This window comes from Quercus robur, chromosome 3 (assembly GCF_932294415.1).
Source record: "Quercus robur chromosome 3, dhQueRobu3.1, whole genome shotgun sequence".
In the NCBI taxonomy this organism is placed as follows: Eukaryota; Viridiplantae; Streptophyta; class Magnoliopsida; order Fagales; family Fagaceae; genus Quercus; species Quercus robur.
Window position 1 is genome coordinate 55279626 of NC_065536.1, and position 16470 is coordinate 55296095.

At 33.6% G+C, this 16470-nt stretch overlaps 1 protein-coding gene across 1 annotated transcript; it reads left to right on the forward strand.

Annotated features, from left to right (window-relative positions):
- Positions 1 to 13968: 13968 nt before the first annotated feature.
- LOC126718434 (uncharacterized) lies at positions 13969 to 15674 on the forward strand. Its single transcript, XM_050420620.1, has 2 exons — positions 13969 to 14216; positions 14827 to 15674. Exons 1-2 carry the CDS (start codon positions 14002 to 14004, stop codon positions 15269 to 15271), a joined length of 660 nt encoding a protein of 219 aa, XP_050276577.1. The 5' UTR covers positions 13969 to 14001; the 3' UTR covers positions 15272 to 15674.
- Positions 15675 to 16470: the final 796 nt, after the last annotated feature.

Below are 16470 nucleotides of genomic sequence, written 5' to 3' on the forward strand. Positions count from 1 at the left end.
ACTATCTTGGTTATATTTTTCCTGAACTGGAGTCAAATTTTTATTAGATTTGTACCTATATATATAATCATAATGTCTGTAAGTTGAAGCTGGGAGATGGGATAGTGGCATCCGGGAAAAGATAAAGCATGTTTGCGTGTTTATAATAGGGCCGCAATGTATGTAAGTTACTTGATACATCCAACAGTTGGAGCCAAAGTTTCCCTTTTCTGACATCTTAATGCCTGCTTGGTTGCATTGACTCTAGAATGTGAGTTGAATGGCATGCATGAACAGCACGGTCACTTCAAAGTATCTATTCTATTTCTTTCTGTCTCCCTGAGGCTATTCAGTTTTAAATTGGGATCATTCACATTTCACACCCAGATATGCATTATAGATAATACTGTAGAAAAAATCACCAAAAACACCCATATCTGATTATGAATTCCTGTTCAAATTTTACCACATTGTCACAGTGTCATTTAAATATAGACTAAAAATACTTATTTTATTCTACCATTCGCTATTTGATATGACTGTTTGGAACAAAATAATAAATATAGAATAAAAGAAGAATATTTAGATAGAGTTAAAGTGTAGCTGTGTAGGTGGCCAAAAGAATAACTCACACCACTACATCAGCCACCCTATCCATTCCCTATTTTAGGATTGTGCTAATATAGGAAAGAAAGTATTGTTAATTCCCCAAATTAGTATTTTATTGTTTTTGTATCTTGGTAATTGTGATAAAGAAAGAAGGGATAATTACACATAACCCACCTGTGGTTAGGGCGAAAATCACTTTGCCTACCCGTGGTTTGAAAAGTATCACTTAACCCACCTGTGGTATGTTTCCGTCAATCTCCGTAACCCATCTCAAGCCCAGCCGTTACAAAAACACATCTTAACACCAAAACACAACATAACGCGAATCAAAACACCCAAAACTCAGAAACTTTTCAAGGGAGAGACTTGTGGTGAGATCAACGTGTTCTTCATGGTTTTTATATCTCTTTTTCAGCATCACTCACCCGCAAATCCCTACTCTCTTTCAGTTTCATGGGGTTTTCTCGCAGACCCATTTCGCATTCCACCTGAATTCCCACAAACCCAGTTCAGATTAGTGGGTTTCGTACTTGTTCTTCGTGCCACTCTTACTCTCACCAGTTGAGTTCTAGCCATGGAGCCGATTTTAAGAATTTGGGCCGTTTTGAAATGCGATTTGGGCAACTGGGTTTTGATCATTTTCTAGTTTCTACAGTTTCGAATGGTGGGTCGGGTGGCTATGGAGGTTCTGGTGGCTATGGGCAACTGGGTTTTTTTTTTCAATTCGAGGAGTTAGCCAAAGGGTTGAGGGAGGCAATGGGGAAAACTTCTATCTTTCTTTTCTCTCTATTGTGAACCCATAACCACTGGCCATCGTGATTTTTGCAAAAAAAAAAAAAAATAATAATAAAGCACACCCATGAATCTGTAGTAAGGTTGATCTGGTGAACCTATACCAGTAACTTAATTCGATAGTAACCCATCAAAAGCAAAAGTGATTTATAATGGAATAAACCAGCTGCCTAGATTGAAAAAGAAAAAAAGAAAAGAAACTTGCAATAACATACAAAGAGATTCTCAATCAATACCTCATATCTGAATTTGTAAAAAATCAATATATTCCCAATCAGATCTGCTAAAGAGAAAGGAGGTAAGATATAAAAAATAAAAAATAAAAAAAAGAAGCAAAGCCCAAATTCAAGTGCCCAACTTTTAGTGATACACACATTTGAAAACCTTCCATATGATATTTATGCCAAATGAAAAGAAAGAAGAAACCATTTACAATCAATCAAAAAGATATGAACTTTCTTATGACATTTGCCAAAATGAAATTATAAAATATTAATACTTTGTCCTTCAGCATTACAAGTGCCTAAAAGTTATAAAACATATAGCAGGAAAAAAGGCCAGATATGGTTTCATAAGTAGAAAAAATAGAATCTATATTTTCCAAGATAACTGGTTTTTGTCAGAAGATAGTGGCAGACCATACCCATTAGGAATATCTCTATTTCCCATTAAGTTAGTATATGAAGGATCATCTATTTCTGGAATGTAGGGGGGTTTCTTTTCCACAAGAATATCTTTGTATCAAAAAAAAAAAATAAAGCACACCCAAATGCAAAAACCAACAAAACCCACAAATGGTGACACAAAATCACCAAATGGAGAGCCTCAACTCATTAATGGCGAGAAAATTTGTAACCACTTATGGAGAGCCAGAACCATCGTGATGAGATGAAACCACCGGGTCAGGACAGGCTGAAAAAGAGATATAAAAACCACGAAGAACACGTTGATCTCACCACAAGTCTCTCTCTTGAAAAGTTTCTGAGTTTTAGGTGTTTTGATTCGCGTTATGTTGTGTTTTGGTGTTAAGAGGTGTTTTTGTAACGGCTGGGCTTGAGGTGGGTTACGGAGATTGACGGAAACATACCACAGGTGGGTTAAGTGATACTTTTCAAACCACGGGTAGGTAAAGTGATTTTCACCCTAACCACAGGTGGGTTATGTGTAATTATCCCAAGAAAGAATGAAGAGTGAGAAAAATAATAATAATAATAATAATAATAATAATAATAATAATTATATCTAAATGAATATGGTTTAAATTAAGAGTAATGTTATATATACAAATTATTTTACAATATTTTTACAAACTGTTGATGTGATTTTAGTGTTTTCCAAATAGCTATTGTAAGTAAAAATGTGATGTTAATGATGAACCCATATTAAAACTAGTAAGAATTTGCCACATTAGCAGTTTGTAAAAATGTTGTAAAATAGTTTGTGTTTGTAACTTTACTCTTATATTAAAGAATCTAATATGTATGAAAAGGAAAATAAGGTAGCTAAAATAGGAAAAGTAGGCTTTTATCCGATAATATGGAGAACATTTTTGGTAAGCTAATACCAATACTTGAGAGAATAAACAATGAGATGTAGGGTGTATTGTTAAAGTAGTTAAGTAAAATAAACAGAATAGCTTTTGGGGATGGAAAATGAATTTTTTTGGGCATTTTGAGATGTGAATTCTAGAATAATTGTACCCACACGCACAAGAAATATGAAGAAGAGGTGTGATTGTTAGCCCAAGTGACAGGCTTGGCTCTAGGATAATGTGGCATACTTTAAGAGGCCTTGAATCCAAGTTCTTGGATTTGATGTTGGTGGCTCAACTTGTGGAACCTGGAATCGGTAGCTAGTAAGGAGAAATGATTGGTATAATTAGTTGCTAGTAGGAGCAAGAAGCTGGGATACAACTACGCTTAGGGCGAAAATGGGAAACTAACCATAACTTTCCAACTATATAGTTAGTAGTCAATGTTTTCAAACTATATTTTTTACTAGCATCTCGAGTTTAAGAGACTTGATTTTGGACTATAAAGACTCGATTTCCATGGTCTAATCACGTCCCATGTGGCATCTTTTTCCACGTGGTGACCACCTGGAAACCGAGTCTCTAAGACTTGATTTATAAACCAAAAAAAATTTTAAAAAATTTTAAGTCTCAAGTCTCTCATGTACAAGCCGAAAAACCAAAAAAAAAAAAAAAAAAAAACAATTAGATTAGAGAGAGAGAGACAATCAGATCAAAGAGAGAGAGAGAGAGAGAAAGAATCTAGAGAAAGAGCTCACCTCACCAGTGCGGAATGGGGCTCGCGCAGCCTGGGGCTCATGCGGCCTGGGGCTCGCGCGGACTGGGTCTCGTGCGGCCTGGTCTCGTGCGGCCTGGGGCGCGACCTGATCCAGTCAACCCACAGCCACCCCAAACTCCAAATAGACAGAAGTTAAAGAAACCACAGTAGAGAAAGGGAGTGAGACGGATCTGGTTGTGGATGGTTACAAATTTGGTGGTTGCGGTGGTGTTTTTGTTTCTTGGATTGAAGCATGAGAAAGACCGAGAGAGAAGGAGTGAGACAAGAAGAAGAAGAAAGAGAAGAGAGCAGCCTTTTTGGCTTTCTTTTCTTCTTCGGCTTCTTTCTTTTTTATTTCTGGCTCTGATTTCTTTGTTGGTGCTATTGTTCTTTTTTACTTTCATGTTTGGGTCTAGGCTTATAAATTGAGTCTTAGAGACTCGATTTCCAGGTGGCCGCCACGTGGGAAAAGTGCCAACTCAGACCCGATTAGAACATGAAAATCGATCCTCAAAGACTCGATTTATAGGTTCTAAATCGAGTCTCTTAGACTCAAGATGCTAGTAAAAAATATAGTTTGAAAACATTGACTGCTAACTATATAGTTGGAAAATTATGGTTAGTTTCCCATTTTGGCCCTTACTTAGAACTTGAGGGGGGGGGGGGGGTTTGTAAGGGTAAATAATGTACCTCAACTATTCTTACCAGTGAATTTGTGTGGTGCTATAGGTCTCGAAAAGGTTTTTACTTGTTGTGGGCTTTTCTCTCTATAAACACTTAATGGTGTTTTGGTCCGTTGGTTATTGGGATTGGCTGTTTGTTGTGTATATCCATGCAATTAATTAACTGGACTTAGTTGTGAAATTTACTTAAAATTGGTAATTAGTTGTAATTGGAGTGGTCTAAACTTGTGTTTTTCATATTGGTTCAGGTGGATTAAGATATTCTATAGTTCTTAGATAATTCAATCATGAAGTTCCTAAAATCCTATCAATCTGTTTTGAAGTGGATGGGTTAAGTTTTGAAACATCATCAACAATTTGAATATATGCCAAAATAATAACAGTCAACATTTAATTAACTGTTGATGATGTTGCCAAATCCAATTGATTTGTTTCAAAATAGATGGATTGAATGGAATTTTATGAGCACCATGATGGAGTTGTCCTGAAATCTTTGACGAGCTTGTGGCTGCTGCTGCTACTACTACTATGTATCTAATCTCCACCCAAAAAAAGGTTTTGAGATGCAAATTCCAATTAAACAAGACTCATATCTACTTACCTTAAAAGCTGGTTGACTAAAAACTTTATTTATATTGACTTAAAGACAACATGACTAGACCCATTTCTTCTAATGGCTTGAGAACCCCACAAGGAAGAACCAAAGGTGAGCTTTTTAGGACCCAATTCCTAGAAACCTTGAAAAAGATGTCCAACTGAGAATGTGAAAGAGTAAATGAGGATAATTACCCACATTTAAGTGGGGGCTGTGGGCTTGTATTTCAAATGGTTGAAAAGCAATTAAGAAGTTTGTCATGATGACATAGTTGTAATTTCCTGACTTCTTTTTTTTGAGCCGCTAATTTAGTCAATGAGCTTCAATTCAAAGTCTAAAAGAACCTTTCACAAACTTTTGCATTATCATCCGATCCCACTTAGAAGAGAATGTCTGTGAAGTGTCTAGATGAGGAACATAGATTTCAAAGAAAGTCATATTAGTTTATGCAATTCTTTACTTGGTCGTTAACACTATATGAAACAAGCAAATTACTTGAAATAGTAAATGTAAATTACAATTCCATTTTTTGTAAAATCAACCAAAGTAAAAGATTAAAAAGAAAAGTTAACCTATCATGGAACAAAGACACATGTAGATTGCATTTCTTGTTAGACCAGCATCTGGCTAGGCATCTGATTTTTTAGAATTTAAGTTTAAAAAGTGGAATCGTATTAAAGTGAATTCCACTTAGACCCGACATAAAAAGAAGAGAATAGAATCATTATAAAGGGTGGTAGTAGTGTATGTAGGGCTTAAATGATCAATTCAGAACCACTAGTGAACACCAACTTTTGTTCATGAAATAGTATTACGACCATTATTCTCTCTCTCTCATGTGTACATGATTGATTATTCTATATGGAAGGGTTCATTGATCTTCATCCTCCTGTGATGTGTGTCATATTTTAATGCAAAAGGGTCTTGAAAGAGCAAAAAAAGAGCCACATGAAAGGCTTGCAAGCATGGTAGACTAATGTTAAGCAATGATTTTGTCTCTAAGAGGCATGGTCACCTTTCCTAATTGAATGAGGGTAAGAAGTAAATCCCAATGGGTTTTTCACAGCCAAAAACAAAAGATAAAAAAAATCCTAAAAGGGTTTGCAAATAAAGGGACATAGCCAGTGAAAGATGTCGCTGACTGTTCTTTAATCCAACAGGGTTTGTGCATAAGCCATGATTTAGGGGGGTGGAAATTGTTGGAGATGAATTTCCTTAGGCACTCTTTTTAATTAGGTACGTAAGTGTAACATCCTCAAGGCATAATCTCATGGGTCACATTGCTAATACATCATTATGTTCATCATGATGATGTTGCTCGAACCAAATACACAATCTGAACTCTAGCTTCTTGGCATGGCTTGCTATGGGGACAACATATGATGATTAATCATATGTTTCATTCATTAGCTGCACATGTACATGTGTCTTGTTACCAAATATGTAAGAGATATATAATGTTCAAGTCATCGTCCCTCGTTGTCAATCAGCCATATACGTCTTTTTTGTTCATAGATCATAATCAGCAACATATGTCTTGACATCTGTTTAAATGATCTTAATTCATCTTTTAGAATAGAATGTAGAACTTTTAAAAGTAACACCTTACTCATTTTTAAAGGTATAAAGTAATGTAAAACTAATGAAAATATCATATTTTTCAAGCTACAATGTAGATCTTATAAGGTGAGTTTTTGAATTTTACTATAAGATATAAATCAAATTATTATTATTAAATCATTGAAATGTGTCTTGATGAATAGTGAAATTTAGTATTAGTGACTCAAACCGGTAGTTAGTTTGGATAATAATGGGAAAAGTTTGGTACATAGCTTTATTACCTAACCAAATCTTATAATGTTCCATTTGTTTGACGAGATTTCATATGATGGAATATTTTGGTAAGCATAAAACTTTTTCCGAAATTGATGGAAAATAACTCAAAAATGCCAAAAACGTTTTTCACTTTGAGAAATAAGAACATTTTCCACCATTCCCTTAGTTATGCCCTCACCTCTTCCATTATCTTTTGTTGCTGACACTAATATTATCGCAGCCACATTTAGCATGGCCATCACCCTTCATGTTGCTGTTACCACCACCATTGACGTTGTTACCACCCTTGCCATTGCTACCACCATCCAACCGCCACTACCACCATACAATCATCAATTCATCATCGCCACTACTACTACATTTACGGAAAATATTAATGATTTTTTGTGTGAATTAACAAAATAAGAAAATTTTGGATTATTTTCAAAATCACACCCAAAAGTAGGAAAACAAGCCATTTTTTCCACCAAAAAAAAAAAAAAACCACTAACAACATTTCCTGAAAAGAATATTTTCCACAAAATCAAAGAAGCTTTTAGTATGGATTTGAGCTCAATTTCTAAAATCCGTAGGAAATTGGATTTTTAGGCCTTCATACTTGAAACTAACCCTATTATATACGTTAATTACTAAAAAAAACTATAAAATAATAGCTATGGAAATTCAAGATTTTCTGTAATGCTTACCCATTACTTCTCTATCTCCATTTCTCATATTTTCCCCTTATACAAAAAAATTAATATGACATAAATTATTTAAATTTAAATTTTAGTTTCACCTCTTATTTTTTTTTAAAAATGCTTTGCTTCCTAAGGTTGCTATTTTTAAATTGTTTTTTCTTGAATTAATTGCCATCTAACCAATCTAAATATTTTCAAATACAATTTTTTTTTTAATATAAGAAAGTAGTGTCACAACCTTTGACTAGACTATTCGACTCTTTACTCATAAGACACTCTAGAAACCACATGCACCAACAGTATGGTGGATTGAATCTGTAAAGTTGTGATTTCCAACTATATTGTGTTGGCTTTATTTCTGTGCCAAATTTGATTGTAATTTCTTCAATCACTTTTCCTGTATGTATGTGGGTTTATCTGTAAGGGATGATTGTGAGAGATCGGTGAAGAATCAAGCTTCAAAAGTCGAATTAGTGGATTTTGCGACTGGCTTGCGAGTAGCTCGCGAGAAGCAACTCGTGAAAAGGCCATGTGTGTAGCACATGATTGGAAGATGAAGAGTCGTGCTAAACTGTCAATTTAGCGACTGTCTCGTGAGGAAGGCCAACTTGCGAAAGTTTCTGTTTGGCAAAAAATTGTGTTTTGTTTTACCAAGTCTTTACCCACACTATATATACCCTCATTACCCACAAATTGTAAGGAGTAGGGGTGTTCGCAGTGCAGTGCGGTTTTGGGTCATTTTTAGCACCGCATTTTGCGATGCAGTTTAGTTAAAACCATATCTGCACTGCACCTTATTTTTGCGGTTACATGTGCGGTGCGGTGTGGTGCGATGCGGTTTACAGTTTAGCCAAAACCATAATTACACCGTACCTCATTTTTGCGGTCACATATGCTATGTGGTGTATAAGATGCAGTTTGAATGATTTGAAATTGGTATATATTTCAAATTTTCTGCTTTTTCTACCCAGCCCAAAACTAATTTTCCCTTTATTTTGGTCCAAGTTTTAAACTATTGAGCTAGTTTTTCTTTATTTTGGACTAGCTTTCTTAATCAACATTTGCTAGGGTTATTAAACTTTTTTTTTGTTTTGTTTTGAAAACTAGGGTTATTAAACTATTAATAATATATTTAAATTTAAAATAATTAAATATATTAATATATAGAGAGGGTGCAGTGTGGTGCGGTTTGTGTGGTTTTCTTATTATAAAACCGCAAACTGCACTGCACCATGCGGTGTGGTGCGGTGCGGTTATGCTATTTTATGGGCGGTTTTGGTGCGGTTTGTGCAGTTTATGCGGTTTGGTGAACACCCCTAGTAAGGAGTGTTTTTTTTAGAGAGAAAACCCTAGAAAATACACTTGAGAGTTAGAGATTGTTATATCCACAATCATCTACACATTTCCTTGTGGTTTTCCTCAACTCCTACCTCTCCATCTCTAGATCTTTGAGAGGTTGCTAGCCCAAACACTTACCACACCCATTCTGAGTATAAAGTGAGATTTTGGTGTTGTCGAAAAGTATTGGAATGAGCCATTCATTGGCGGATGCAATTGGGTTGAATTGCGGGATCTAATAAGTTAGAGAAGACAAGACTTCGATAAGTCTGTTGATAGAAAGAGCTTGGAAGGCTCAAGTACATGGGGGTAGATTAGGCTTGGACGGTTTTTTGTTATTCGTGTACTCCAATTTTATTATCTAGTGGATCGATTTCGACTTGAAGGGTTGCGGAGAGGTTTTTAGCCAAGTTTTTTGGTTTCCTCTTTGATAACACGTCTCAGTATTATCTTGTGTTTACATCTTTCTTCCCCACTCTTTAAACTTTCATTTTATTGTTGATGATGGATGAATATGGCTTAGGGAAGTGTTATTGGTTCATTGCGCTTATTTACTCTTGTTCTGCACTTAGTTTAAGTTAGAGTAAAAGTAATCTAGTCGTAATTTTTAATTGGAGGTCTGAACAAGCTCTTGGATTTTACTACAAATCCGAGCTTTCAGAATCTAAGACCTTTCGGTTTATGTCACATCCTAGACTAGTGAGCTCACCACCTGAACACCTTATCGGGGTAATTATAATGTTTTTTTATAGATAAAATCTTGAAGAAAGTAAAATGACTTTCGCGTTATAACTTCTAAAATTGGTTAAGATCATATTTAATTATATAAATTGGAATAGAATTTTTTTAGTTTCCACTTTTCCATTTCCAAAATTACCTTTATTGTTTAGTTCATAAGGATTTTCTTAAAACCAAAAATTAAAAATTTTATTAGTAAATAGTTGAAAGAAAAATTAGAATAATTTTTTTAATGAGGGGTGAAATAGTTAAATTGAAAAATCTCTTTAACATATCGAAGTTGAGCTACAATAATCTCTTTAATCGTGGCTTTAGCACACTAATAGTCCATCCCTTTGTTGTACATTAGTTCAACTCAATAGTCCAGTTTCCAAATGCTTTAAACATGGGCCCCGTTGGTACATACTAGCCCAGAGTTAACAAATATGGGTATTTACGCTATGATCAGTAAGGCCCATTTACTAATCTGATTTTCATTCGTAATTGAACTGCAAAGTGGCACAAGATGTTGATTGGAATTTTGGTGGAGGTTGGATTTGAATCCTAGATCTCATGTTTGATAATAAGAGATTTTTTTGGTTGAGTTAATTAGAACCAACTTGGTACTTCAAACTTTGATGGAAACATTTTGCAATTTTTTATTATTATTTCCTAAGAGCATTTCCATCCCATTATGCAAAAAAAATAAATAAATAAATAAAAATTTGCTTCACTAAAAAACCGCTTTATCTATTTTACCTAATCACTTTAACCATACATCCCACATCTTATTTTTTACTATTCAATACGTCGTATAAAATAATCTAAATAACAATTTTTATATCATATTTAACACCAGCATTTAAGAGAGAGAGAGAGAGAGAGAGAGAGAGAGAGAGAGAGAGAATCCAGCCACCATAACACTAGCCTAATTATTGAAGAGATAGAGAATAAAATATGTCAAAATAAATTTTACAATTTGCTACAGTTGTGATGCAAAGTAGCAAGTTGGATAACTTTATGTGAAACACACGTCCGGGTGTAATTTATAAGTGGCTTTTTGTACATTTTTATGAATCATAATATTTATTTTACATTTTTTTGGGGTTATACATAAGCCAATAGGAATGCTTTTCCTAAGGAAAAAATATATATGGGCTGGGCATTTAAGCACTTATTGGGTCATTATCTTATTTGTAGCTGCAACGGGCCTTGCAGGTTTACCTTAACTCATCCAAAAAACTCCTATTTCACTTGCCATAAAAAATGTGGTTGGGAATAAAAAATTAATGGGCTAGGGTGTTGTCTCAAGGAATGAATCTACTAGCTTTTTTGTCTTGCAAAAAACATGTGCTTGGACATTTTCCATTATTTTTGAGAGAAAGGTAATCTGGGACATTATCTATTCATTAAGGGCTACTGATTGTAGGGCCCAACCCATGATGAGAGAGACAGAGAACATGGGGCACTTGAGTACAATTTACAAATAGAGAAAGAACATGGGTCGTAGGCCCAATAGGTTTTGTAAAAGTTAATGGGTCACAATTCACAATTCACAAGGCACATTTGCATGAGACCCAAAGTTTATCTTGAGATCTGAGTTCGTGATTTCGTAAAACCCATCTCGTGAATTAGAAAAATACAGACAATTAATACGTCTAAAGTAATTAAACTTATGTTACGTTTGGTAGACTGTAATAGGCACGGTAGTATAATAGTTATTCCTATGATTTAACTATTCAATAGTTTGATTATGTTTTTATTATAGAGAATAATTATTCCTTATGAATAGTTATTCTTTAAAATGAGGAATAACTATTCCTCTCTAAAAGGGTTGTAATAGCTATTCCTTAATAGATGTAATAATTTCTAACATTAATATATTTCCAAATAAATAAACTTTCCATATCCACCTAACAATTATGGAAATAAAAAATCATAAAAAAATAACTCCTCTCTTAAATTTAAAATATATTATTTTCTAAAAAATATAATTATATGAATGAGATTTTTCCTAAAATAGATCATAAGTTTTATTCTAGTATTACAATTCACAACCAAACTAATGAATATGTTTAGTTATTCCCTTACAACACATTTTATTCATGGTAATAAAGATTTTCATTCTTGTTGTAATTCACATTCAGTATACCAAACGTACCCTTAGTGCTTTGCCCATTAGCATGAAAAGAAAATGAGCAAAAATGCCTAACCCCAATAGACAATTAACTGGACTCTTGGGTTCTGTTACTTCTGTACATATTTGGCCCAATTTCTAAGTCTTATGAAGTTGCAATTTATTGGCGAATTAGAGGTTGGCACGTGACTAGGGAGGAAAAATAAGTTATGAACATTGACAAAACTACAAACATCAACACCTCTTCCTACTAGTAAAAAAAAAAAAAAAAAAAAAAAGAAGAAGAAAAAAGAAAAAAGAAAAAGAAAGAAGAAGAAGAAGTAAACAAGGGTAAACCTCATTTTGGCTAATTATCTAACCCTGCACTGATTTTTTTATTATTTAAAAAATAGGATTAGAAGAAGGGAATGTATTCGAATTGGGAATTTTTGTAGGGAGTCAAGCTAAATATATGATTTATTATATATATATATATATAATATTATTTTCTTATATAAGAAAATTTTATCAAGTTAGTTTTATATAATTCGAGACAAATATTTTCTTTCATTTTCATGTATAATTATCTTTTAAATTATATTAATCACAATTAATAGTCTTTAAATAAAATATATACAAATCAATTAATTTCAAATAAATTAAATAATAAATGTCACTTTTATACGTTTTAAATTATATAATTTAATATAAGAGAAATATAGTAACAGAAAAAAAAAATCTATTTTATTTATGGGTTACAAAGTAGAACATATCCCAAATTTTTAACCATAAAATCATAGCATATTTTCTTTTAATGAAAAAAAAAATAAATTCATGCATTCCTGCATCCCTAATTCTTTGAAAACAAAATAAAAAATAGATTATATATGTTTGGAAAAGAAAAGGAGTTTTTATTGAAAAGATTTAGGTAGAGATTTTTCAAAACATATGTTTTAAATGATCTCAAAGGTAATGTGTGATATATGAAAAATGTACATTAGGAATTTCGTTAGCCTTTAAATAGTCCACTTGAACTCTCTAAAAATATAAATTACCACACATTAAATTCCTATAATGGATTTTTCTCCCCAAAAAAAAAAAAAAATCTCTTCAAGAAAAAGCCCACTCATACTCAAATACTACCTACTTATGTGAAGAGTCCTATTTTATCTTTTGCTTCACTTTCTTCTCTCACAATAATCCATAAAGGATGAGGTCATAGGTCCAAAAACTCATTGCGTGCATACTCTAGCTTCTATAAGTGAATTTTAAGTAAAAATATAATTTGCATATTTGTGAAAAATTGCTCCATGATCTCACTATTTAGTCTTCACCCATTATTTTTGTTTATTTTAATAATAATTACAACAATGAAAAATGAGATATTGGAACATTAATTGGTTCTCCCTACAAAAGAAAGAAGGGAGCATGTTGAATAATTACAAAGCTTTTTAATGATAATTCAATAGTTAAAACAATAGGAGAGGAGGATTTAAACCCCCGTTTGCCGAATAAAAGAAATACGCTATACCATTAAACTACAAAACTCTTAACTGACTTCACCCTTTGTTTAATATGGAAAAAGACGCAAATTAATCAAAAGAAAAGGCATGTTACTTCTCCAACTGCAGCTTGTGAACTAAACTGAGCATTTTTTCCTACAACAATTAGCAGCTGATGATTTTAAATAGGTTTACTCTCTTCTAAGAAGATTGCAATGCCTTTGTCCTTGAGTAGATTCAAGAAAGGATGAAGCAAAGTGTTGCTTCACTGGATGCAAATGAAGTTTCATTCCCCTATTAATTTTTCCAATATGGCCATTACCACCCACTATATCGAAGATATGTTACATTAGTGGAGCACTTGAATTGTTAATTTTATGAACTCCATGATATCCATTGTTGACCGGATCTTTTAACTTGTAAAGTTCCTTTGTCTTTGTTTGGGAAAATGGTTCATGATTGATTTTGGACTAAATAAATACACATGTTCTCTGCTGGTTGGTGACCATTCCTACGTGCCCTTCATTTGGAATACCATGGATTCCATTCAAAATTGGAGTGTTTTACTATCCCCTGATATATGAAATATATGATAAGATAAGCAATGCATTTGTGTTAAGCTCAAAATTTTTATGCATTAGTGGGCAACAAAAAATAATGAAAATGATGGGAATGAAGGCACTCACGCTTTGATTAATTGACTAAAATCAAAACACAAATCTTTCTGTCTGCCTTTTAATATTCTTTGTGATTTGGAAGAGAATCTTTCAAATCAGTCTTTCGAAATAGTGTTGGCTATAAAAGGCGGCGCAAAATAAAGAGCTCACAACAACCACAGAATCGTCACAAAATTAAACAAAATCAAAATGTTCCTCGCAATAATAGTACTCTACTTTTACTTCAGTAATAGTTGTAACCTCGTACACTACGGCCACGCCATCGAATCGCCACAGTACACAGTGGTGCACTCAGAATCAGATTTCGAGGTAAGACTATACACTGAATCCTCGTGGATGTCTGCTCCTGTCCTAGGAACAACCTCCTTCGACTTCAAGGAGTCCACCAAAGATGGTTTTCACAGGTTTAACTTTAACCAACCAACTACTATATAATGCACTGCTAAATCCTCTCTCTCTCTCTCTCTCTCTCTCTCTCTCTCACTGATATAGTAACAAAAGATAATTTTGAATGGTGAATTTTTTTTGTTATTTATCAGGAATTTTACTTTGAGATCATTGTATTGCCTTTTTATATGGATATTATTATTGCAATGTTAAAGCTGCTAACCATTTACTAGGATCACATGTTATTTTTCCATTTCGTAGTTTAAATTAAATTTTACAAATTTAAAAATGTATAAAGTGTTATGTCATTTAACGTCTTACATTATTAGATCTAGTGAAATATACTTTGGTTGAAATAGAGAAAATCATGTTCCGAGTCATGCGCACTTCAAAAATGGAGTTGTACAAAATTTGTAATTCATGCTACCGAATTAAGTTTGATGTTAGTGAATCTTGTCTGATGGGGCTAGATGAAGAATGCAAAAGGGTTGTGTAAAATTCAGACAATTTCACAGTGGAGGTTTATGATCTTTGATTACGTGATAAGCATACCTCATTATTCCTTAACTTTGAGGATTATTCTATAAAATTCAAACAGTTCACGTTAATTTGTATTGCTTGCATCAGGTTGTATGAATACATTCATGGTGGAAACCTAAACTCTTCTCACATTGTGATGACTGCTCCTGTCTTGACAAGCATTAACTCATCATCATCTAGCCGGTCTGACTATTTTGTAAGGTTTTATATCCCCGCAAAGTATGGTGGAAACCCTCCACAGCCCAATCCTGAACTGAATGTGCAGCTTGTCAAGTGGAAAAGTCATTGCATAGCAGTTAGAAAGTTTACCGGATTTGCTAACGATGATGAAATTAATAAAGAAATTGAAGCTCTTGTAAACAGCCTAAATAAGCAGAAGAGTGGAAAGGCAGCAATATTGGAAGATAAAAGTTACTACTCCGTTGCCCAATACAATGCTTCACATCACCTTTCTGGACGCTTAAATGAAGTGTGGATCAATGTGTCCGGTTTTACAGCAGAGGGATGTCCAAACTATCAAGGGAACTATTGATTTGGCCTCAGATGTCTGGCAGAATCTAGCAAGGAATGTTGATCCTGCTGAGAATAAAACAGTGCTTTTATTGTAGATATGCTCCTTCATTAATAATAGAGTTTCAATAAATGAGATCCTGATGCAACATTTGGTACCTTGTTTGTGCATCAAAGCATGCTATATTTTGTTTGTAATGTAATTTCAGTTTAGTCTTTTGTCAAGTTTCCTGGCATTTCTTTCGTGCTATTAAGCACCTGATTTTTAAGACTCTCTCTCTCTCTCCAAATGAGATCCTGATGCAACATTTGGTACCTTGTTTGTGAATCAAAGCATGCTACATTTTGTTTGTAATGTAAATGTAGTTAGGTCTTTTGTCAAGTTTCTTGGCATTTCTTTCATGAATTAAGCACCCGATTTTGAAGAGTCTCTCTCTCTCTCTCTCTCTTCAAATTTAACATCTTTTAAGTGATTAGGTTGATTGAAATAATCATTATAATTATCTATGTTAATGTGTATAGGCCTTAGGCCTTGGGGCTTTCAAGTCTACTTTAGTTATTTTGTATAACACACATACTTGTACTGCACTCATATGTCTTATAGTATACTCCTATACCTCTTATATAAAAGCAATCTTGTATATTTATTACTTGAGAAATAAAATACAATCATTCAGTATTTCTGACACTCTATCTTGGATCATATCACTTGGAAAAGAATTGGGATGACATAGATGCCAATTTCAGTGAGTCACCATGCCAACATTTCATGCTATATTAGTGCATTGTATTGGATCAACGTAAAGCATGAACTTAGACTATATTGCAATATTGCGACTTTTAGAAGTATTTCCAATCTTGATACCACCTTGTTCCTACTCCAAGGTTAAATGATAGGTAAATCTTAAAAAAAAAAAATAATAAACTAATGGACTAATATAACTTTAATCAGTATCATAGGACTCATAAAATTGCTCATACTTTTCTTCTTCGTTTGCTTTGAAGCTTGAAATGAATCATTGTAAATACCGCTTTTCTCTGATTATCACTTAGCACGTCAGGTATCACACAAACCATTTGTATATCAATATGAATGCTGTTCAGCTATGAAAAAAACTTAGGTGCTTATGAATGCTACAAGGCATTCATATTTGGTATCTATACGGAATCAATGGGCAAGTGTACCCACGCTTAACGTTTAAACACGTTAACATCCGCTGT